Source organism: Panulirus ornatus, chromosome 71 (assembly GCF_036320965.1).
Source record: "Panulirus ornatus isolate Po-2019 chromosome 71, ASM3632096v1, whole genome shotgun sequence".
Lineage (NCBI taxonomy): Eukaryota > Metazoa > Arthropoda > Malacostraca > Decapoda > Palinuridae > Panulirus > Panulirus ornatus.
The window spans coordinates 12,693,861-12,719,700 of NC_092294.1; the positions used below are offsets into that span (position 1 = coordinate 12,693,861).

The 25,840-nt window shown below is 38.2% G+C and overlaps 1 protein-coding gene across 6 annotated transcripts; it reads left to right on the forward strand.

Annotated features, from left to right (window-relative positions):
• The first annotated feature begins 763 nt into the window (after positions 1-763).
• Kyat (Kynurenine aminotransferase) lies at positions 764-25,104 on the forward strand. Of its 6 annotated transcripts, none has more exons than XM_071660452.1 (11): positions 764-868; positions 7,827-8,036; positions 9,987-10,140; positions 10,982-11,108; positions 12,278-12,387; positions 13,180-13,302; positions 16,706-16,826; positions 18,560-18,726; positions 21,449-21,635; positions 22,108-22,271; positions 24,170-25,104. In XM_071660452.1, the coding sequence occupies exons 2-11, from the start codon at positions 7,834-7,836 to the stop codon at positions 24,242-24,244; spliced, it is 1,431 nt and encodes a 476-aa protein (XP_071516553.1). In that variant the 5' UTR covers positions 764-868; positions 7,827-7,833; the 3' UTR covers positions 24,245-25,104. The 6 variants fall into 6 exon arrangements, with proteins under 6 accessions (XP_071516553.1, XP_071516554.1, XP_071516548.1 ...); XM_071660453.1 differs by lacking the exon at positions 764-868 and adding an exon at positions 1,004-1,220; XM_071660447.1 differs by lacking the exon at positions 764-868 and adding an exon at positions 2,598-2,782.
• The last annotated feature ends 736 nt before the right edge of the window (positions 25,105-25,840 follow it).

The window sequence follows — 25,840 nt, forward strand, 5'->3', positions numbered from 1 at the left end:
CATTGGTTAGAGCAAATCGATTTCAAGGTTGATCCTTTGATTGGTCAGTGAGACGTGTTTGATTACCCCACAGCTATTTTTTTTGACATGAACAAAAGCATATCGACTTTGCTGAGCGAAGCACATTCAGAAGCAGCTTGAGAACTATACCTTTGCAAGGAAATGAGTATAGATAGGCCAAAGTGAAAACTTTGGATGTTTTAACCTTCGGTTTTAGATACTTACATTAATATTCATGATGAAGCTATTGTTGAACAATACACTTTTCTGTATGTGCATCACATTTTGTTCGTAGATCTTGATCATTGCTTTCTGATCTGATACTAGACTCAGGCTTCTCACTTGTGTGAACCCTGTGACATCCATTTGGGTTGTTACAAGCTTCTCCACAGCCACTATTCCTGCCAAATAAAACAGGTCATAAATATCGTTTATTAAAGGTGTTCATACGTACTCTAGACACATACTGACCTCGGCTGATTGAATTCCTTATGACACCAGAAAACAAAAGAGAGGAGGATCCTTTTCCATGTTTTACCGCCACTTTAGTTTGTCTAACGTATCATTAGATCTACCTAAAGTACATGATCACATATACATTCTAAATAATTCTGTGAAGAAAACAATTATTTGCTAATTGAAACTATACATATAATTTCTTGATCACATATATTACCACTGTTGCACTGTTATAATTGTTTATCGTGCTTCACGCTGATGCCATTCTCCAGTTAGGTATAAGGGAAACAACAGAAACTGCAGGGAGCATCTTGTTCACATGCCGACTATAAGTAGCTGTCTCCACACAACGACAGTGTTGACCTTGAACGTACGAGATCAGACAGTGAGCCGTCTTCTGCTGCCAGAGGTAAGGAGGGGACAGAGGATAAACGAAGAAATAGGGATAGATAAATTTGAGTGAACATAAGTGATACATAAGGGACCAATATTTATGATCTTGATTCACATTATTTATCTGTTTTACCACTGCAAGACAGATCAGATGCTGGACGTTCAGTTTCATAAAGATAAGAGGCCAGCACAAGCTCCACTGCTGCTAAACAGTGCATCTCTTACAGTCCCAACTTAACTCCTGCTCAAGGGTTGAGCTCTGGCCTTATAGACCGCTTCCCATAGAGACTTGTCTCCTTATAGATGGATCATCTCTGGATGTTGTGAGCTTCGCTTGTGAGTGCCGCGAGCAAAAACGAAACGTTCAGGTAATGTGGATCAGAAAACTGTTGACGTCGGGGGTCAGAGGTCATGTGCTGGTACTCCTGGCCCACTTGACACGCTCTAGTTGGGGAAAACAAGGCACCGCAAACGTACGGGGATATTACCTGAGGGTCAGGTGACAGTGGTAGGGTTTTAAGGCGGCTCTTCTGTTATAATAACAGTTGCATCAGGGAGGGAAAGAGAGAGAGGAGTGTCAACTTTTTGTCTTGGGATATCAAAGTCTTCTAAACTGGATTTCTTGACGCTATTTTGATCAGGATACGTGGATGATGATTGATGGAACAGTTATACGTAACCTTCGCTTCAGTAATATCTGTTAAATACACTGACTGTGGTTTCTATCATTGTTGAAACGCCGGCTGGAGATAGATAGAGAGAGGAGTTTTTCCATCCAGGATGAACTAGGTAGCTTGGCCAGCGTTGCTGGTGCAGACCGGCCGTGACGCAGCAACATGACTGATGATGTTATCACGTTCTCGCATGAAGTTATGCAGGTGCTACGGTTGTCATGCATTTAACTCACGCACAGAGACGAGGAGTCCCTCATATCTCGAGAATAGAAACGTATATATCATGAATCTTGAAGCCTCTTTCAATCATTTGTAAGCCAAATGCTTCGTTTGTTTGATAAGGAAGAGCTAATATGGTAATGTTTACAAGAAAATCCTCATTATGAATAAAGAGGCACTGAACCAGTATATCGTCTGGTGTTACTATTCATCATCTGAGAGACTTTATCTTAACTACATATCCATTTGGAAATCATTTTTGGGGTAAGCAGAGAGGGTGCGGTGGAGCCGTTACATTATCGTGGTAGTATGACAAGTGGGACTAGTGATCTACAGGAGTCTTTTGTGGGGGGAAGCGATGTTACTGGCATTTAGGGATAATATAATGGAAGACCAGAGGACCTTTGTACACAATATATGTACATGCAGGGTATCAGAGTACGTTCAGCTATAAGATTTATAACATACAGAATATACTAATGTTGATAACAATTCAAAGGAGGGTCCAAGTATATCATTAACAAGGCATACAGCATACAGAATGCACTGGCAATTCTTTTAAGACATAGGGGACACAAAGTACATCCAAACACAAGATATATAACAACATTTCACACTTCGAAGCTCATCTTTTCATTTAGACGCGTCACCGGATACAAGATGTAGCTTAAGATACAGCAGACGTTGCTGTAATAAGATAACATCTTCAAGAACATCAGCAGCAAGCATGGAGGCTTCGAAGCAAGATGCCCTATGCCCTGTCATGTGTGCTTCACACTGTGTTGTCTCTAGGGCAGAGCAGACTCGACGGTTGGAATATTCGGGGTCATAATTCTCTACAGCTTGACAGACACGCCTTTAACCTTGATGCAGTCTTCTGGTAGTGGTGATAGCAAACTGCCAGGCACAATATTCCTCTTTTCCATACTAGTGTTTCCTGTGGCCATAACGATCAAGATATGTAATATTACAGGAGCCAGATCTTGCATTATCCCTCGCTGGGAAGACCCAAGATCTTGCGATATCTTTTATAATCAGTAAGTAAATGCCGTAGTTGAGTTGCCAGTGATTTCACAATGGGTGTGCAATAGAAAGATAAATTTACGTGTTTCGAAAAGTCATTTACATTTACAACATACGTTGAACTTTGGGCCTTGGTAGTACACTGTTGAGAGTAAGCGGGGTTCTGTACGTGATAACATCAGACAGCGGCTCTAAGTGTGACTGGGAGAGAAGGAAGGACACCATCAGACTGAGATAACACACACCAAACTGAAGTGAGGTCTTTCCCTGGGTGCCAGAACTACGATGAAACTACTGCATCTAATTTTGTCAACAAGGACCGCAACACTTGCCAGACGTCACTCCCATACCACCGGCCTTGTGCTTCAGCCTTAGTAATAATGCTACAACCAGGCCCTCCCTAGCATTAGTCTGTTGTGTGTGTTGTCTAAAGGTCCTTCCTTGGTCCCGCTGGTGACCGATGAGCTTCCTGACGACATTTGTGTGTCCGGAAAGTGACCTTGGAATGTAGTAGATATTGCACGAAGGCCACAGTGACGCGCGTGATTATTGCACGAAGGCCACAGTGACGCGCGTGATCTAAGTGCTTGATGCCAAGAAAAATGAAACACGGTATGATTAGTCCCCCGTGAAGATGCACGAAAGTGCACTCTGGACTTACCGGGTTTCATTTTCCCTCGTGGTTATCAGTAAGACATCCCGTTTTTTATACTTGTCGAGATGGCACGGGCAACTGAGGCTCTAATCAAAGCCATCCCGTTAACGACTTAGGTATATATATACACTGGCCTGAGCCAGATACTCCTTTTATCGACTAACCCCTTAGGGATGGATGAACAGCTAGATTGACTGTGGACTGACTGCCGCAACCAGGATTCGAACCTATGCGCTCGATTCTGGGCGGCCCGTGAATGCGTCAAGGTCAGGAACGCATGGCCATATCAGTCTAGGTATCTGCAGATTAAATCTTTACATAATCAAAAGAAGTGTCAACAAGAACAAGTTTCTGAGTTGTGGGATGACCTTACCTGTGTCTATGGTCACGTGACACATGCCTCTGGTGACCTGACCCTTTGTTGACCTCGACCCCTGTCTCCTTTGCTCCCTTCTTCCACGGCTATGATGTTCTAGCCATCGAAGTAACCTCCTCCTCATCCCTGCCTGGTAATCCAACCTCTGTCGCAGTGTCAGATGCTTTCTGGCAGTCCAATAATAGACGGTCTGTCCAGCCAACTCTCGTCTAAGTCATAACATTCCGGTCGAATGACCTCCTTTTCCCGAGACCATGTTGGCTCTCACTTGGGTAATTTCTCCTTTGCAGGAAGTCATCAGTTTGCTTGACGATAACCTTTTCCAGTCCCTTGCCTTCAGAGGGACCAGTCTGTACTTCAGTGCCTCCTTTTGGGTTCTTTTCATTTAGATAGATGTGTGACGTATCCCTCCCCTCATTCCTTTAGCCCCTGACCCTTCTTCCAGCGGTAATTTGAACATCTTGAAAGGTTCATCAAGTGTACCAGCAAACACATTCAGCACATAATGGAGGATTATCATCAGGAACATGAGCCTCACATGATTCAGAACCCATAGATATTCTGTTCATGTCGTCACTAGATACTTCAATGCTTTCCAGTATTCCTTCCCTACTACATCTCACTAGTGTTGGATCTATCATGTCTTCGCGTGTAAATAATTTTCTTTTTACTTGTAAATTACTTCCTCTCATATTCTGGTGTCATCATTTCTACCTAGACGTCGCCATAGAGTCTACTTTTCTCAAAATTTTTGTCAGTAATTTTCCCATTTTGAATTTTACAATATCTGCATTCCCATGGCTCGATCTCTTTCTGAGAGATGTTGACACACATTTCTGGTGACCAAAAAATTCTTACACTGTTTGTTGATAATTTTCTTTGTTATTTTGTGCTTAGGAAGCCCTTACCTCATTTGACCTCTATCCCTGCTGAGATAACCACAGAAAAAAATGTATCTTATTTAAATATAGACCAAGCTTGTACAGTTCTGTGTAAAGAGATGGGTTAATCAGTGACTGAAGGAGCTGAGGAGAAACAGTACTTGAAGCAAGTTTCAACCTACATACAACAACAGAATTATATCGTTGTCCATCCTGAGAAATGTTTAGAGCTTCTCATTCCTGGGAAAAAAAATATAAGGTGATTTGTTAATCCTGTATTACTGTTTAACACACACACTCGTCATTTCCTTCAGATAAAAGATTCGTTTCATATTCTATTTTAATATTTATATGATCATTTACATTAGAGAATATACTATTTTGAGCTATACCTTTGTTAATGATGCTTTTCGGCAGAGGCTGTGTTTGGTTCCATGACATTGCGAGATAAATAACAAAACATCAATATGTTTACAAATATACGTTTTGTATATATTTAAACATATTCTAAAATAGTAATAAGGATGATGAAGGTGAATTATTAATAAATAAGCAATAAACATCAACTGTACAATTTTTCATCTCTCATTCTTGAATGATGTTTGTATTCATCGGAGTTTCATTGTTGCCGACGTGATCGAGTAGTCTGGGTAAGGCCGTGAGTTGCATGACAATTATCGGGGATCCTTACTTCTCTCTCTCTTGGTGAAAGATTCAGAAGGTTGGTGAGTGTATATAAGGAAAAATTAGTTACTTTAACCTATTTATTGTTACTGTTATGTGAATGACAGTAGGAGAATCGTCAATGAGAACAGTGCCTGCATATCTTGGACCTACCTCCGTCCTGAGGTTTAAAGGTCACAACTACCCTTTTGCTGAGATACATTGGCGTTTGCTGTATTGTTTCTAATCATTATTACAGCTTATGTAGTCATTGGGTGCATATGTACCCTCTCCGAGTTATGTCATATCTTCAGTGACCCCACAGTGACGCCAGCTGTTAAGCAATAGGTAGTGTTTGAGCCCTATTGTGTAATGTTATTGTATGACCATTAGTGATTTTATTGTAGTACATGTGCTTAGAACACTTAGAACACATGTTCCTTAGAACACTTAGCTAGCTATTGCCTTAAATCACTGAAGTTCAACATTCATCTGAACCTACTCCAAGCTGTAGCTCAAGGCCTATTTTATTGCTTTATTGCCAATTATCTTTCCCATAATCAGTTTTCTTTTACACACCTCAAGTTTCTGTCTTGATTGGTAACATTACAGCTTGGTCATGTCACAAGTAATGCTGTGGAATATGATAGACTCATTTGGAATGTTAGAACAAAGTTGTAGTGAAGCATTGTATCCTGTGATGATAAATAACATTGATATGGGGATTGCTATGAAGGTCAGGGTAAATGTAGGTTCAGTAAAGTTTGTGAAACATATGTAAGAATCAGGAGGACACGATGAAACTTCCTCAGTTTCACAAGGTATTCAAAATTTATCTTATTTTTATTTGATACTAAATATGTGTAATTGTTACATTGGCAGTGAAAGTTTATCATATTTTTTATGCAATACTAGAAATATGTGATTATTACCATTACAGCCAAAATTTATCTAAATTTTATGCAATACTAAGACATATGTGATTGTTATGGTCTTGTGTTTACATTCAGTTGCTGGGAAATTTGTGTTCATATTGGTTCAAACTTAATTTTATTTGTTTATGTTTACTGTGGGACCATATTCTATGAAAGAGTCTTAGCGTTACTCAGTAAAGGCTCCTGCAGTTCTAGGATGCACTACTTCCAGGATCAGGGAAACGTAGACTCCTTTCAGGTGAAAAGGTAATGAAGCTACATCATCCATAGTAATGATAAGCGAGATATTTGTTGCTTATTTTATCCCATTTTAGCTTATGATTTTAAGTTCTGAACCTTTCTATGCCATTCTATACTTTAGTTAATCATACTTTACTGAAGTGGTAGTTTATTAAGGAAGGACATCCTAAGATTCCTCATTTTTTGACTCAAGGCATCGATAAGGGTGCAGTATTCAAAAGTAATTGTTTTTCTTTATTTTTCTATGGCTCTCCCACAGGAGGCTACTACCCATAGAACTCTGATACATAATTGTAACGGTACCTTGTCTATGGGCTGTCCTACAGATTACCTGTAAGCAGCCAAAAGCCTTAACCTGATCCATGAATGACTTAGCTCTTGTTTTGGTATAGGAACATCTTATTTACCAGGCATATCTGTGCTGTACTTTGCTACCTTGGCTGGTAGGAGTTTGTGTTACTGTCCAGTTTGTGGTTGTTTCTGCAGAAAAATTTCAATTTCATTAGACTAGTTAGGACTTCTATTGAAATGAGTGTGCAGAGTGATTTTAAAGATAAGGTAACTCTTCATCACACAAGGTAGCATTTAGAATGAATGTGAAAAGTGAGTTTAAAGATCAGATGGCTCATATTGGTGAAGTTGCTGCATTTTGTAGTATGTTACATGAAGTGCTTGCTCGTGTTAGATTTTGGATCTGCTGTTCAATGAGTAGAGAGGTATTTTACTGATATTTACCATAAACCTTTTTGCTTTTATGTGTGTATTATTCACTCGAGCAACACTGATATTGTTTGCTGTACAGTTTTCTGCCTGTAGAGCTCAGCATGTGACGGTGTGGAACTTTGCATGCATGTTTGTGTTAACCAAATGATTTGATGAATTAGGGGTGTTTGAGTTCATAGTTAGAAAAATTATTAGTAGGCTATGGCCTGTTTAGATAGTCTGCATTCTTTCATAAGATGTGCATTAGTATGTTAGGGGATATTATGTAGGCTAATGATGATTTATTTCGTATGTAAGCTTTTGAGACATTTGCACATTGGCAAAGCTCTAAACATCAAGATTTGTTTGCTAAATCTCGCTGATACTGCTTAAATGCTCTGCCTTACCATCGTTAATGTATTCTGATAGATTGACTTATTGGATTGTTCATAATCTTCATAACTGGGTTTAGCAAGAATATTGCTCACATCTGATCCAGAGTTTGATTATATAATTCATATCTTGTGTCAATGCAGTTCATATATCATATATGTTTTTAGTTCTTTGGAGTGATAAGTTGATGGTGTATGATAAACAACTTTCCAGGAAGGTGATGTTGAACTTGTTCCGACAGTCAGCAGTAAGAAGTGCTAGTATTGAGCTGTGTTCCTTCTCAGTGCTTCGTCTGTGCAAGAATCCATTCTTAGTTACTTCTCAACCTCCATCTACCAGTAGTGGATTGCAGTCCTGTACCATGGCAACATTGGCAGTTCCGTCTATTGCTTCTAAGACAAGTGGCATTGAAAAAAGTGTTTGGTAAGACAATTGTCCTTTGCATAAGATTAAATCTCATTCACTGTAATTGTGCAGTTTGATAGCTAGTAGAAAAAGAAACCTTAGTTACATTTTGATAAGTTTATAGATATGACCAGTTAGGCTTGCTTGTGTGACTAAGATTTTGAAAGTCCAATATACTTTTGTACTTTTTATATAGGTAGAATGTGATATCTTGAAGAAAAGCTAACTTCAGATATTCATGCTCTTCTGTATGCAAAATAAGAAATTTCATTGTCTTCTGTGAGGAGGATCTTTTGCTCGAATGAGTGATCATCTTGCCCCTTCCACTGCGGAATGATATTGCCAGCTTTGCCTCCTTGTGATGATTAAGTTAGATTCTAAATGTATTAGCACTTTCATGCATGAAAGTGGAGACCTCAGTGATATATCTTTGTTTGTGGGCCTCCAATGATGGTGCCAGACATCATTTCTATTTTTCTTCAGATATCATCTCTGTTTTTCATGGTATAATAATACTATTGTTGTTGGGTTGCGTGGCATGGGCATAGATGGGGTTGTGTGGAGGAGGGTGGATGTGTTGGAAGTGAGATGTGTGAGGACTGTGTGTGGTATGAGGTGGTTTGATCGAGTAAGTAATGAAAGGGTAAGGGAGATGTGTGGTAATAAAAAGAGTGTGTTTGAGAGAACAGAAGAGGTTGTGTTGAAATGGTTTGGACACATGGAGAGAATGAGTGAGGAGAGATGGACACATGGAGAGAATGAGTGAGGAGAGATGGACACATGGAGAGAATGAGTGAGGAGAGATTGACAAGAGGGATATGTGTGTCAGAGGTGGAGGAAGAAGGGGAAGCGGGATACCAAATTGGAGGTGGAAGGATGGAGTGAAGGGGGTTTTGGGCGATTGGAGCCTGAACATGCAGCAGGGTGAAAGGCATGCAAGGAATAGAGTGAATTGGAACGATGTGGTATACTGGGATTGATGTGCTGTCAATGGATTGAACCAGGGCATGTGAAGTGTCTGGGATAAACCATGGAAAGGTCTGTGGGGCCTGGATGTGGAAGGGGAGCTGTGGTTTTGGTACATTAAACATGACAGCTAGAAACTGAGTGTGAATGAGTGTGGCCTTTTTTGTCTGTTCCTGGCACTCCCTCGACAGAGGGGAGATGCTGTTTTGTGTGTGGCGGGGTGGCGATGGGAATGGATGAAGGCAGCAAGTATGGATATGCACATATGTATGTGTCTCTGTATGTATATATATATTATACATTGAAATCTGTATGTATGTATATGGGCGTGTGTGGGCGATCATGTATATACATGTGTATATGTGTGGGTTGGGCCATTCTTTGTCTGTTTCCTTGCACTACTTTGCTGACACTGGAGATAGTGGTTAAGTATAATGATAAAAAAACAATACATTTAGGTTCATGAATTATGTAAAACATAAAAAAACAATACATTTAGGTTCATGACTTATGTAAAACATTTCTAACGGGAGCTATCAAAAATCAGTAAGAAATAAAGTATATTATTTATTATAACTTATGACATGCAGATGATAAATGGTAAGTATGCTGGTTGAATGACTGTTATAAGCTGTAACAGTATGAGCAACAAGTATGAATTTATATTGTGCTTGTTTCCCACATTATTAGTTGATGAATCAGTGAGATGTTTTTGAAGGGAACTTTGCAAATGAGCAATACCTATGCATTCATATCATGATTTTCTCCCACATCAATATTTTAAGAGTCAGATAAGACTTTTATGAAGGGATTCATATAAAAGTGGTATCAGTAACTTAGAATCCCACTTTTTGTAATTATTTTCCCAATTAGATATCATTAGAGAGTAGTAGACATGTATACGGTGTGATTGATACATGTGAGTGTTATGTGGTATGCATAAGGCTATGATTTACACTGTTATGTTCGCTACACATGATTAATGAATTTTGTTTCCCATAGGGTTGAATTTATTCAGTTGGCTTTAGAAGTAAAGCCTTTGAACCTAGGGCAAGGCTTTCCTGATTTTGCTGCTCCAGATACTGTCAGAAAAGCTCTCGCTCAAGCTTGCTGTAGTGAAACTAATGTTCTGTTGAACCAGTACACACGTGGCTTCGTAAGTCATCACTTTTTGTAAACTCTGTGGTTATTTTATCTAGGTTGTATTGAATTGGATATGCAGAATGACTGATTGTGTGTGTGTATAAGCAGGTGGAATATTTTCTTTAATACATTGTTTGTTGAAGACCAATGTATATTTTTCTTCATTTTTTCACCACACATTCTGCTTCATCAGAAAAAGTGTGAATTAAATGTCCGAGTCATTATCACCTTATTCGTGATATGCATGAAGCATTTTAGTTATTCTAGTTTTGCAAAACTTTTAGTTATGCAAACACGCCTATGTTAAGTCAAATTGCATAGAATTGATACAACACAATATGTGAAGAACAAAGACAGGAAAGGACTAGTTCTAGTATATCAGTTAATAGTACAGCTGGGTCTGATAATGCTTTTTCTGATATATGCAGGGTCCAATATGATGGAGGTTCATTGTAATAAACTAACCACCAATGAAAGTCACATGTTTAGTAGGATGTTATCTGTTTATACATTAAGGAATTTAATATTAATAAAAAATATTAGGATTGTATGACTTTTAAAAATACCCAAGGGTATGGTAATGACATCTTTTGAATTGACTGGATGATTGGTTTATAAAACTGTAAGGGTTGTCCTGATGGATGAAAAAGGTAATGGCAGGTTCTAAATAGTTTGAGTTGGATATTTTCCGACAATGAGCTCTTACATATTATTTGGCTGGGTAAAGGATATTTAGTTTGGTGTCACTTATTGTCTTTTTGTTGCAGATGCAATAATATAGGAGCTATTTTCATGTCTATAATATTCAAGAATCTACTTTAAGTAGTTCATTTTGTAATATATTGTAATTTCAGGGTCACCCTCGTCTGGTGGCTGCTTTGACAAAGCTTTATTCAAAGTTGATTGGAAGGGAGCTTAACCCATTAAGTGAGGTGCTAGTTACTGCTGGAGCTTATGAAGCTCTTTTTGTCACAATCATGGGTTAGTATCTCCTTTTATTTTGAGTTTAAAGTATGTTCATGTGAGTATTTGTTTAAGACAATTCTCTTGCATGTTAGTATCCTAAGGAATGTGAGGCAATGTTTTCATATCTCATGGTTATTGATGGACAGTGCACTCTGTCTCTAATGGCTTAATTTCTTTATTTTATAAAATGTACATCGTTGATTTTATTTACTGTGTGGTGCAACTTCTCTTTCTTTGCATCCATTTTCTTTACCAATGATTTTCACTTTGTGGAACATTAGATCTCCAGAGTTTTGAGGATACAGATATGTGCTTCATAAGGGTATGCTGGCTGGATATGTTTTTAGATGTTATCAGCATGTTCTAAGGACAGGAAAGATTGTTACAGAAGGATATGGTGGATAAAGCTGGTTAGGTATTTAGATAATATAAGTATGAGGATTCAGTAATGGGAAGATGATAAATTTTGGGTATAAGATGTGTTGAAATTAGTACAGTGATTGCATCCCGAAGTTGTGAGATGTTTTCTTTGTTCAAGCCTGAAAGAACTTGACAGCATGACTACCTGCTTCTTCTTGTAGTTTCTCTTTGGATAGCAGTCACACAGGGAGTAACCATTATGATATTGGTACATCCTTTTTTCCTTGTACATTGAAGCTATGGAATCTTCTTTCTATTTGTTTTTATCCCTTTTGATATCCTTACCTTTTGAAGAATTATGTCTATAAACGCTTGAGGAGTTCAAAGTAATCCCCATTGTAATTTCTCTCATTTTATAGAATTATTGAATTTTTCACCATATAAGATACATTTTTTTTCCAACAAAAATTTCCAAAGATCACCCAATATCCTAGATGCTGATGGTTTGGCATTTTTTTTCATAGATATTCCCTGCTAGATTTGGAGTGTGTTAAATGGTGATAAATCTAATATGTCGTGAAATTTAGCATTTAACTTTCTCATTTGATATGGCTGAGGTTAGAGCATGAATTACATGTACCATATTAGTTTCTGCAAACAAACACAGATTGGCTTTTCAAATTTCAGGATGTTTTATAGTAATAGTGAGCACAGGAACTTCTGTAAGCACAACCTTTCACTTGGTAGGGCACAGTGTTAAAGAAATCTTGGTGTACAGTTTGTTAGATTAAGAGAATTAATGGTATGTATTTTTTTGTCCTTAGGATTGGTGAATGAAGGTGATGAAGTTATCATTATTGAGCCATTTTTTGACTGTTATGTGCCTCAAGTCAAATTAGCTGGTGGAAATCCCGTCTTTGTTCCTCTCCGTCCTGTAAGTGTTATTGATACTGATGTGCAAGGTATGGGTGACCATAAAAATGATATTTGAGATAATTTTATTTTTATGACATATTTGATTATTTAAGTTTTTAGTCTTTTCCTAAACTCTTAAACATAAGGTTAATTGCAAAAGGTTGTTCATGATTTGGATATATATGATTGGAGTGATGAGAGAGATAAGAACAAAACCAGGGAAAAAAGATGCAGAGATGGTGTTTGACGAGAGGTATGGTGGCTTGTGACAAGCCTTTGTTCAGATGATACTGTATTGTTTGCTTGGAGTGAAGAGGAGTTGCAGAGGGTTGTGTGTTTTATGATGTGTGTAGGTGTAAGTCATTGAAGGTAAATGCAAGTAAAAGTAGAACAATGGTGTTTGAAAGGAACTAGAGTTAAAGTGTAGATTTGCAAGGCCTTGTAGAGTGAGAGAAGTATACTAAACTGTGTTATAGATATGAATGGGAGAAAGACAGGAAGAGATGACAGAATTTAAGTATTTGGGAGCTATCTGGGTAAGTTTGGTGATACAAAAGGAGGGATAATGGAGAGAGCAATTCAAGGTAGAAGAGTCATTGGGTCCCTTAATACAACAATGAAGGGTAGAGGTGTAAGTATGGAAATGAAAGCATGATTAAGGGACAGCATAGTCTTCCTGACCCTGACCTCTGCAGCTGAAAGATGGATATGGGATGTGTGACAAAGGTCAAGAATTCATCTTGCCATTTAAAATTTAAGGACCAAAGTGATTCCTTTAGTTTTAATCTTTCTTCTTTGTTATTTTGAGCAGAAGAAGACTGAAGGTGTGACATCATCAGCAGACTGGGTTTTGGACCCAGTGGAGTTAGCTTCTGCCTTTAATGACAAAACGAAGGCTATTATAGTCAATACACCAAATAATCCTCTTGGAAAGGTATGACTTTCTTATCTCAGTTTCCAAATGGAATTGGTATAGGTTATGTCCTGTATATTTATTTCATTGGTGTATTAATTCAGAATTTTATGATTAGAATATAGGCAGGTTCTGTTTTAAAACATTGGAACAAATGTGATTGCAAGAATTACAGATGATAAAAATTTTCTTTCACAATAGTGTGCAGCACATGGTTCATGACAGGCATAAAAGCTCAGGGTACTGTTTTATGGGAAACAGAAAAAAAAAGATAATGCTGAGTGAACTCATGAGACCAAGTTGTTTGCAGCATCATTATAGCAGGTTTGAAGATACAGTTGAAGTATTTTGTTTTTTTATACTCCTTTGTAATGACAAAGAATGTAGTGAAGTAAAAAGACATATCCTTATTTTTTATGATGTCAGAGTATTTGCTAGGAGTCATAATGAAAAAGAAAAGCTTCAGTTCCCAGAGTACTAATTTTAAAACATACCATCAACATCAATGCTAATTTTTTTTTCACTCTCTGTAACTGCCTTTTCTGCCGTGGAGAGGTTGTGTCAAGATTAAATGAACACTAGCCTCATGTTCACATATGTAGTCTCTTGTCATCTTAAGTTATATTATGAAACTAGGGCTTGAAAAAGGAGAGTTGGATTCTGATTTGTTTAACAGTAGTGAAAGTGATATAGCTAACTCTCAGACTGGTAAAGCTACTCATTTGAATCCTTGTTTACCTTTCACTTTGCTTTTGAAGATTGCTGCTATTTCTTATCTCATCACTTTCAACAGCTGACCTCAGCCTCTCTCTTGTTTTTTCCTTGCCCAAGATCTGAATTAGGGAGTATATGAGAGGTTTTTAGAGGTAAGCTGAGTATTATTGAGGAAACTGACCAGAGAATATACGTATAAGAAATGGAGGGAGGAAGGGATAATGGGAGACTTAAGAAAGGTATTAAATGATGAGTATGAAAGAGGCTTTGAGCTATGGGGCCTAAACATTCATGAGGGAGAAAGGTGCACATGGATAAGAGTGAATTGGAGCTATGTGATATACAGGAGTTTATTTGCTGACATTAGGTTGAACCAGGGCATTTGAAGTGGTCAGGGAAAACTGTGGAATACTTTGAAGGTCTTGGTTGTAGATGGTGACTGGTTTTGCTGTCTGTAGATCCATAATATTTCATTTTGAGAAATCCAGTTCATGGGAATTAGATGTCTCTTCTTTAGCATTTGAAGGACATCTGATATTTCAATTAAGAGCTTAAACAGTGCACCCAAAATGTAATACTGATAATGGTATTTCTCCCATTTCTTCTCCGGTGGATGCTTACTATACACCCCATCATAAAACAGTGATGTTTGCAGGTTGATGTATAGCAGTAAAGCTAGGGATTTTGAATTGAATGGGCAGAAAACTTAATAATCATAGTATTTTTTGCACCTTATTCTCAAAATATCCTATTATGGTATTCACTCAAGACTTCAAAGTCTCATAAACAGTTTTAAAACCAAATGCAAATACAACATAATTGTTGAATAACTTAGAAGGGGAAAAAATATGTTACCCCTTAAATGGTAGCTGATATTTTATTTGATAACGTTTCCTGCCTCTGTTTAAAGTTAGATCAGCTGGTTTATCTTACCATTAGTAGCCATTATAAATTCCATTGCTAGGAAGGTACAAAAAACATTCTGCTGTCTTCAGTACCCCAACAAGCACCATTATAGATGGATGACTGTCCACCTGAAGGTCATGCATACACAATTACCCAAAAGAAAGTGTGTACTTTTATTGTATTACCTAAGTTAGATGGAGGTACAGTCATGATATGGTGAAGAAAATGGAGAAAAATAACCTCAGAAATGTGAAGAAATAAGTGACTATAGTGATTGTAGTGGGATTCCTTAAAGTGGAGGGAGGCCCACAAGGGAGATGCCCTCATGGAACTCATGCCTATGGATGAAGTTATGTAACAGCTGTATCTGATTTTTTTCTGTGTAGTCCTGGAGTAATGGAGGACATTTGTTTCAAATGATAGAACTAGAGAGATTTAGAGAAAATTCTCTTTATTATACTTAACCTGCCTTCTCCCGCATTAGCGAGATAGCGCAAGGGAACAGAGGAGGAATGGCCCTACCCACCCACATACACGTGTATATACATAAACGCCCACATGCGCACATATACATACATATACACTTCAACGTATATATACATATACATACACAGACATATACATATATGCACATGTACATATCCATGCTTGCTGCCTTCATCCATTCACATCGCCACCCCACCACACATGAAATAGCATCCCCCCCTTCAGCGAGGCAGTGCCAGAAACAGACAAAAAAGGCCACATTCGTTCACAATCAGTCTCTAGCTGTCATGTGTAATGCATTGAAACCACAGCTTCCTTTCCACATCCAGGCCCACAGACCTTTCCATATTTTACCCTAGATGCTTCACATGCCCTGGTTCAGTCCATTGACAGCATGTCGACCCCAGTATACCACATTGTTCCAATTCACTCAATTCCATGCATGACTTTCACCCTCCTGTATGTTCAGGTCCCGACCACTCAAAATCTGTTTCACTCCGTCTTTCCAACTCCAATTTGGGAGACCAAATTTAAAGAAAAAAATGTTCCAATATCTTCCTCACACCTGTCAGCCACTTGATGTACTCAAATTTACTTGTCTGAAAGATGTCATACTTCTTTGTATTCTCATTATATTTACTATAAGTGTTTATTTTGTGAATGAAACAAGTGGTATGAAATTGAAATTACTGTTAGATCCTTCAGTATCCTCTCATCACTTACCATCGGATCATAAAGAAGGAAATAGATCCTTCAGTATCCTTACCACACTTGCCAGCCATAATGAAGCAAACAATTTAAGTATCCTACCCACACTCTTAATATCCTCTCTGCATATGCAGTCTTTAAAGAAGGAAACAAATCCCTCAATATCCTTTCCCTACCTGTCAGCAATAAAGAAGGAAACAGATCCTTCAGTATCCCCAGCACACATGCTAGCTAAGCTCCTTTATGTTGGATATTGGCATGAACAATGTAATATTTCTAAATAAAGTCATGTTATATAGCACCAACACTGTGCTTATGCATAAAATAAGAGTGCTGTGCATTTGGGAAACAAGGTGATTAGAAAAGTTGTCTAGCTGTCATTCTCTATTATCTAGTGCTGTCAAACTTGTAATTCACACCTTATCATGGCACTCTTTCACCAATGGATTAGGCAAATGAAAGGTTTCGAATTATGTATTTTTGTGTTGCTTTTGTCACTTTTGCATGCTAATCCATCATTTCTTAGAGAATCCTTTTTTTTCATTCTGTATCATGGAATTTCTGGACCAGGCCCACTATTTTAAGGTTAATGACACACTTTTTTCCATAGGTGTTCACACATGATGAGCTAATGATGATTGGAGATCTATGCAAGAAGCATAACAGCATTGCTATCATGGATGAAGTTTATGAATGGATGACATATGATGGATGGGAACACATCAGAATGGGTTGGTATTTTGATGGTTAATTTCAAGTTAATATAACATTTTTATGCCTAATTATCTCTCATCTTTTCAAGATAGTATCAGGAACAAATGAACAGTGGCCACCTTTACACATATCTACTGTTTATAAGTCGTAACCAGTAACGGATATGGTCAGATTAGAGTCATGTATTCATGAGATGTTTAGGAAGGTTAAGAAACTTTGAGATAATGAGGATTTCAGAGAAGACAAAGAGGGAGGAGAATTGGCTCTATTGATAAGAGACATTTATAGATTTTGGGAAATGTTGGAAGATGGGCCATTCAAGTAATTCATATTGGGGTATGTAACTGTAGGAATAAAGTTCATATTGGTGTTGATGATATGTATTCTTTCAAAGAATTTTGATGAAATATAACAGATGTACTATGATAATAGTGAAGGAACAGTCAGTATGGTGTATGAAGCAGGGAAGCATGTTTCTTTGAGGTGGTGAAGTACAGAAAATGTGGGATTTCAGTTATAAAGAGATAGACGGGAACTTTTAGATTCCCATGGAAATGGAAACTCTTGAAATGTTTCCCTATGTTAAAACAATTTTGAACTTGTTGTGCAGTTCCTCACTTACGTTATCCACATTATCCTTAAAGATTTTTCCTCTGAATCCCTGAGCCAGATTAGTTGTTAACTGAGAATTTATTTGTGATGAACTAATAGAGAAGTTTCAAATTATGTCCTTTGTTCGCAGTGTTCTCATCTAAGTATTTTTGTTCTTCCTTTCTTATCATACTATAATCATTCCTTGCTCTCTTATACCTTGTCAAAGTACACTGCATTGAGTTTTGCCCATATCCTCTCCACTTTAAATCTCAAACCTTGTATGCTTTTTAAGATTTTTTAGCTAAACCATTTTTCCTTCTTTCTTAACATTCCCATTGTATTTAAGGCTAGAGGTACCAGTGTTCCTGCTTGTTCGTTGGAAATTTAATAGAATCCCTTACCACAGTGCCCTAGTTCTTGGCCTTTGAACTGCATTTCCCGGTTTGTGATAACATAGATATTGTTGGGGTTCATGTAGTTTCCACAGTTATCTCTCCTCTTTAGGTCTTTTCTCATCTCTGCTCCGAAATTGTAACTTCCTCATTTATCACATAATCACACTTAAACTTTACAAGAGCAGTTTTTCTAATATGTATATCATATATAATATTCTCAGTATTTATGATGGTATGTGTGAAGATAAGGTACAATAAGGATGGTTTATCATTTCCCATCTTCCTTGTATGTTCAGTGTTATGTTGTTATAGGTAATTTTCCTCTGTCATTTCCCTTCATCCTTGTATGTTCAGTGATATGTTACAGATAATTTTCTTCTATACCTTCCAAAAATTTGACTTTCTTCATTATCCCCCATTATCATACCTTACCATCTGAGAGAAGGGCATGTTTTGCTGTTTCCTTTTTTTCATTTAAGTTTACCATTTCTTAAATCAGCAAGGTAGTGCCAGCTTTAACTCTGCAATTCAGGAAGTATTATTTTTATTATTATTATACTTTGTCACTGTCTCCCGCGTTAGCGAGGTAGCGCGAGGAAACAGATGAAAGAATGGCCCAACCCACCCACATACACATGTATATACATAAAGTATGAAAGCTGTATTATATATATATTGTGAAATTAAAAATTTCTTACATATCAAGTGGAGTCACTGTATAAGTGAATTGATTTATAATTTTTTTTATCTGTCGCCTCCAGCTACATTACCAGGAATGTGGGAACGGACAATCACTATTGGCTCAGCAGGCAAAACATTTTCTGTTACTGGCTGGAAAACTGGTTGGGCGTACGGGCCTGCTAGTCTAATGAAAGGCCCTCAAGTAATCCACCAGCACTCTGTCTATACCTGTACTACACCTGTTCAGGTAAGTAACTTTTATCTCATTGGAAGTTGGTATGCAAGAAGCAAAAGTGAAATAGGCATTGGTTCTTGGAATGATTAAAAAGGATGCATGGCATAAAAATAATTTGGATATCATTTTGATTGTAGATTTTGCAGAGATATTTCATGTTCTTCAGATATGTAAAAATGGGAAGATGTGTGCCTAAATTACCATCATAGTTATTCATGGTTATGAGATAGTGAGAAAAACTTTAGCAGACATAATTGTATTATTAAGAGGGTAGAGGGAATGGCCACTGGCAGTTGCTGTGTGTGGATAATAACTTTCTGTTTTGAAAGGTTATCTTTGTAAGAGGTAAGACAAAGGTAAATCTGCTTAATTGGATGTGTTTAGACAGTAACTCAAATACAAAAGGAAGGCAAGCTTGTTTTTAGGTAGGAGAGCTGGCTTAAGAAGTTTGGTTGCATTGGAAAAGAATGGAAATTATTTAAGAGATTTTCTGAAAATAACAGATTGATATGTGATGATAAAAAGGAGGCTGAAAAAGCCAGTATTGAGGGGTAAGGTAAATGCTTGGGCATTGAAGAACTTGATTTGAAATATGATGATATGGATAAAAAGAGAGGATTTTAAGGAGTGACATATAAGAAAAGTTTGCATGTGAAAAAAGTGTACAAGGAGGGGCACCATCCTTTGATGTATGTTAGAGGAATGTGTACATGGAATAGGTGGCTGGTAGTAAATGACCCAGCAATTAAAGAAGTATTTTACGTGAATCTAGTGAGAAAAGTAAAGAGGATGCATGATTGAGAATTTTGAAAATATGAAGTATGCAGTCTGTGAGGGATGACAGGGCCTTGGAAGAAAGTCAGTTGTTGTTTGCTGATCATAGAGCACCAGTAGTAAATTTGGGTGAGAAACTGTAAGGCTGGTGACTGAATTTGGAATAGCATGTGAAGGGTGAATATTGAGAGTAAATGTGAATTACAGTAAAGCAAGTTTATTAGGTTTTAGCAGGGTTGATGGATAGTATTAGTTGGTAAGCAGCCAGTGACCAGGGAGATATATTACCAGTGCTACCTGCCTGGGTATCAGGAGGGTTAGTGACATCTGCTTAGTAAGCCAGCACTTTAGTGGTCATCAAGTTGCACTCCTCTGACCCAGGCAGCTATCTTTTCTTTCTGCCTCGCTAACATGTGGACTGCTGGCATTTTGTTACAACTGTACACTCTCTCCTTGTCGTATGTAAAACTTGACAACACTCAACTTATACAACTCATTCTTTGTAACTAGATTTTCTTGCTGTGAGCATGATGCGCTAGCCCAGCCTTTTGGCAAAATGTTAGGAGCAGTAGATGGATGTAGTAGTTAAGAATATTTAGGCAAGATTATTAGATAGAAACATTGGTTAGAAGCAGTAGGTTGGAGCATTAGAAGGAAGTAGTCATTAGGAACATTTGATAGGAGCCTCTGCAAATACTGTGCTAGACTTGCCCTCTGCCAGTGGCCTTTAAAGGTGAGGCATGAAAGGCTGAGAAGCAACACTGGAGTTTTTTATTGATGGAGACTCTGTTGCCATGGCCACCCCTTTGAGGAAGTTCCAGTTGGAACAGGCATCAAAGATAGATAGATAGAGGGACAGATTAGTTCAGTTGTGAGTATGAGTGAAGAAAAAGGGGAGGAAATAAAGTGCTTTAGATACCTTGGAGTGAACATGGCAGTGAATGGAACCATGGAAGTGGAAGTAGTCATAGGGTAGGAAAGGAGTGAAGATTCTGGAAGTGCTGAAGAATGTTATCTGGAGGGCGAAAATGGGCATGTTTGAAGCAATAGTAGTCCCAACAATATCATGTGGATTTGAGGCATGAGCTATAGATAGGGCTGTGTGGAGGAGGGCTGATGTATTGGAGATGAATTGTTTGAGGACAATATATAGTGTGAGATGGTTTGATCGAATAAGTAATGAAAGGATAAGAGAGATGTTTGGTAATGAAAAGAGTTTGGTTGGGAGAGCTGAAAAGAATGTGCTGAAATGGGTTGGACATGTGGAGAGAGTGAGTGACAAAAGGTTTGTAAAGAGGATATATGTGTCAGAAGTGGAGGGAACAAGATGGATTTAGAGATCAAACTGGAAATGGAAGGATGTAGTGAAAAGATTTTGAATGATTGGGACCTGGGCATGCAGAAGGGCAAAAGGCATGCATGTGACAGAGTGAATTGTAATGATGTGGTGTTCTGGGATCGATGTGCTGTCAGTGGACTGAATCAGGGCATGTAAAGTGTCCAGGGTAAACCATGGGAAAATTTGTAGGGCCTAGTTGTAGATAAGGAGCTGTGCTTTTTGTGGATTAGAGTTAATAACTAAAGAATGGATGTGAGTGGATGCAGACTCTCTTTGGCTGCTCCTGGTGCTGCCTTGCTGATATGGTAGTGATCATTTATAAAAAAAGACAGTGGATATATGTATGAGAGAAAAAGTAATGTAATACTTTGATGATTCTGAAACTTACCATTAACGAAACGGTTTATAAACTATCAGTTGTTTTATGGCCATGTGCGTAGCCTGAGGGAGCTTGCACTGCAATTTTTTTATGCACTAAATTGTCTTGGATGTGTAAGGATGCTTTCCAAACATATCAAAGGCAATCATTTTATTTGTTCATATCATGTCAACAGGAAAGAAACAAGGCTAACCCTTGTTAGAGCTGTATTTAGAATTGTTAATTTGCCAATTTTCTTGCAGGAGGCTGTAGCTCAGGGTTTTGAGATAGAATTGGAACGATTTGGAACACCTGAATGCTACTTCTTGTCTTTACCTGCAGAACTGAAAGTGAAACGGAACAATATTGTAAAGATTCTTACAGATGCTGGACTGAACCCCATAATTCCAGAGGGTGGTTATTTCATCTTGGCTGATGTAAGGGATATTGGTAAGTAGTCTACACATTTGATATTGTGGTGTTTTAGAACTTAGACTTGAAAAATTCATTTTAAAGTTACTGCATGAAAATATTTAGGTAGTGCATTAACCACCCTTATACTTCCTGGATGATTGTTCTTAATGCAGAATTCCTAAATAAGCATTGTATTTGTATCTAGAATGAAATTGAAAGTACTGATATTACACTGATTTTCTTAAGGATTTGGCTTGCCTCTACCATGAGTTAGTCCATTCATTTCTTAGCCAGTTGCATTGTCACAGTTACTTTGTGGCCACAAATAACTGAAGGATGATCCAGTATGCTATTTCTTTTATTCCCTAAGTTGCAAAGTTTTAGAATTGTATTCCATCTGATGTCTAATATATATATATATTTGTTATTTCCTGATGAAAATTTTTATGTGAAAACTATTCCTTTTTGCACGAGAGCTTGCCTTCTAAGTTTTTCTTTTCCTTTCTAGCAAGCAAGGTTGATGTAGGAGGAGATATTAATGAACGTAAGGACTTTCGCTTTGTTAAGTGGCTCTCTCGCAACCGCAAACTTCAGGGTATCCCACCTTCAGCCTTTTACTGCCCAGAGCATGGTAACATTGGCGAAAATTATATTCGCTTCTGCTTCATAAAGGTATGTGAATGTTATTTAAAGGAGATACTTCTATTTTTGTACTCAAAATACTACAAAATATAGTTGATGACTTTATATATTTAGATTTTAGTGCTACATTTTGAAATCTGGATGTGTTTAAACCATGGTGACAGAGAATAGAGATTGTTGCATTTATTGTACTTTGATGCTTCTGCTATGTAGGCAAAATTATGATCGTAGTAGGGAGAGTTTATACATCTGAATTTACAAAAGGAATAAGTTAACAGTATAAGCATGTAAGAAATGTAATCAGAAAATTTTGATAAAAATAATCCACTTTGTCTCACTGAATGGTTCCTGGCTTAGGATAGGGTATGTATAGATGTCTCACTGAATGGTTCCTGGCTTAGGATAGGGTATGTATAGATGTCTCACTGAATGGTTCCTGGCTTAGGATAGGGTATGTATAGATAGCATTAATGAGATCACCTTGAATAGTGCACTCTGTTGCCCATGCCATCTCAGTTAACATAAAAATAAAGGTGAAATAAAAGAAAATGTGATTGAAATTAGAAATTTGGAATTATATGAATTGTGGCTGTGATTGAGAGGGTGATGGCACCTATTTGGAGATGAGCATTTTGGCTTCTAGATAAGATGTCTGTAATGGGTGTTTTGAAGAATTTATGTAAAAAATACATTGAGACAGAGAGTGAACTGTATGTGACATTTATAGATGAGTAAAAAATGTATGATAGGGTTGACAAATAGGTGAAAGGAGTTATGAATATATGGCATACTTGGAAATTTATCAGATGCCGAGGGGTTATTGCCAGGACAATAAGGCATGTGCACGAGTAGGAAAGAGAGGATGAGTGGTTCTTGGTGGAGGTGGGTTGCCACTATGGTTGTTTAATATGTATATGGACAGAAAACAAAGGGCAGGTTTATGGCATATTTGTGCTATGGTAGGGTGGGTGTTTGGCAGCTTGAGAGTTGGATCATATGCTGTTTACAAATGACTTAGTTGTGGTGGCATACTCAAGAGAGGAACTCTCAAAAATGGTGACATAGTTTAGGAGAGTGTTCAAGGAGAAAGTAGAGTGAATGTGTGCAAGTTTAAGGTGATGGGATGCAGCATTGTGATGAGACTGGATTATTAGAGAGCAAGTCTGAATAGAGACAGCCTGGATCTGATGGAACCATAGAAGTTAGTTGTAAGGTTAGAAATGGGATGAATTGAGGATTGTGTGGAGGGAAAGCTCAGTGTCTATTAGGGGGAAAGATGATTATGTTTGAATTTTTAGTACTCCTAGCTGTATTGTATGGGTGTGCCTTGGGCTCTGAATGCAAAAGAACAGAAGAGAATAGGTATCATGGAAATGAAATACCTGAGGACAGCATATGGTGTGAGGCAGGTTGATCTCATAAGGAATGACTGTGTAATAGAAAGGTGTGGTTGTAAGCAGAGTATGATCAAGAAAGCAGATCAGGGTGTGCTGAAATGGTTTGGTTATATGTAATGGAAGAGCATAGAGGGATCAATTAAAGGTGTTTATTTGTCAAAAGTAGAGGGAGAAGGGGGAGACCAAGAAGATGGCAGGCTGGAATGAGAGACATTTTGATTTATTAGGGCCTGAATTATGGATGGGTAAGAGATATGCATGGGATGAATTGGAGAATTGTGTTATATGGAGGTCAATATGCTTATGAAATGGTCAAGAGAAAGTACTGAAAGGTATAGTGGGCTTGGCTTTGGATGGTGGGTTGTATTTCAGATTCATTATACAGAGTGTGAGACTGTAGAATAACTATATTATATTTTACAGGGGAAGTGTTTTGTTATTTTTGATTATACTTTGTCATTGATATGCATGCTGCCTATCATTTAGAAAAGATGGGATGCATATTGAATAATTACAAATATGAATCCCCAGGAGGATGAGAATCTAGAGAAAGCAGGAAATATCTTGAAGGCACTGAAGAAGGACATTGATGAAGGAAAGGTGTAAACACTGGGAGCAGAAAGTAGGACTGTATTTAGTTATCAGCATTGGCAGTCTTATTTCATGATAAAGGTGATACGCATTTTCAAATATGTGAAATTTTGTACAAACATAATAGCTTTCTATGCTCATTGGTATACTAAAATAGTAAGATGATGTATGTAAGATTAACTCATATTTTCATAATCTTGTCCTCTAAAAGTTATTACAGTATAATTTATCAGAAGCTGAATTGATATGTAATTTTTTAATACGATAGTCACCATCTCTTATGTGGTACATGATACAACGGCATGATTTTTTTTAACAACAGTTTGTAAATGATTAGTTATTTTTTTTGACATCTTTATTATATACTAGTCATTTATATCATCTTTAGTTGTATGGGAGAAAAAAATGGTACTCCTGTATCTTTTGTCATAAAAGGCAACTGAGAGGGGCAAGAGTTCATCTTTAACTTAAATGTTCAATTTCTGTTCCTAACGCGCCACCTTACCAAGGCTACTAGGCGTGCAGGTGTATACATATTTAGTTCAGTGTAATGAGAACTTAAACTCCATTTTTGTGCAAAGGAATGCTTAAATGATACTTCTGGATTTCAGTTTGCTACGAAAATTTTTTTGAGGGTTATTAAATGTAGAGAGGAAATTATTCTTTGCTCTTTAGTATTCTTTAAGGATCTTTAAACTGTGATAAAGATGTAGCAAGTGTCTTACAATAATGAAGACTTGATTTATTTGAAGCATAGGGTTTTGTGTATAAACATTTGGTAGATTCTAACATTTTATTGATGATAAACATGTATATTTCATAACAGATGTTGTAGTATCATCTATATTTCAGTAAACACTGTAATAGACATATAATATTCACGTTTCATTTCTGCCATCAAGTTTGAACAACGTCAACCTCTCAATTTTCTCTATAGCAGGGCGTCTACAGCTGCAGCATATTGGCTATTGCTACAATAGGGCAGATACACAGATGCCCTGTGCAGTTGTAGGCACCCTGCTATAGATGTAGTTGCCCTTTTGTGGCCCTGCTTCGGCCATGGCCTCCTTGCTGTGGTCGTGGGGTCCCCGCTGAGGTCGTTTGCTCTCCGCTGTGGTCGTGGGCTCCCCGCTGTGGTCGTGGGCTCCCCGCTGGGGTCGTGGGCTCCCAGCTGCGGTTGTGGGCTCCCAGCTGGGGTCGTGGGCCCCCAGCTGCGTTGGTGGGCTCCCAGCTGCGTTGGTGGGCTCCCAGCTGCGGTCGTGGGCTCCCAGCTGGGGACGTAGGCTCCCAGCTGTGGTCGTGGGCTCCCAGCTGGGGATGTAGGCTCCCAGCTGCAGTCGTATGCTCCCAGCTGGGGTCGTAGGCTCCCAGCTGTGGTCGTGGGTTCCCAGCTGGGGACGTAGGCTCCCAGCTGCGGTAGTATGCTCCCAGCTGGGGTCCTGGGCTCCCAGCTGGGGTCATGGGCTCCCAGCTGGGGTCGTGGGCCCCAGCCGCGTTCGTGGGCTCCCAGCTGCGGTTGTGGGCTCCCAGCTGGGGACGTGGGCTCCCAGCTGCAGTCGTATGCTCCCAGCTTGGGTCGTGGGCTCCCAGCTGCGGTCGTGGGCTCCCAGC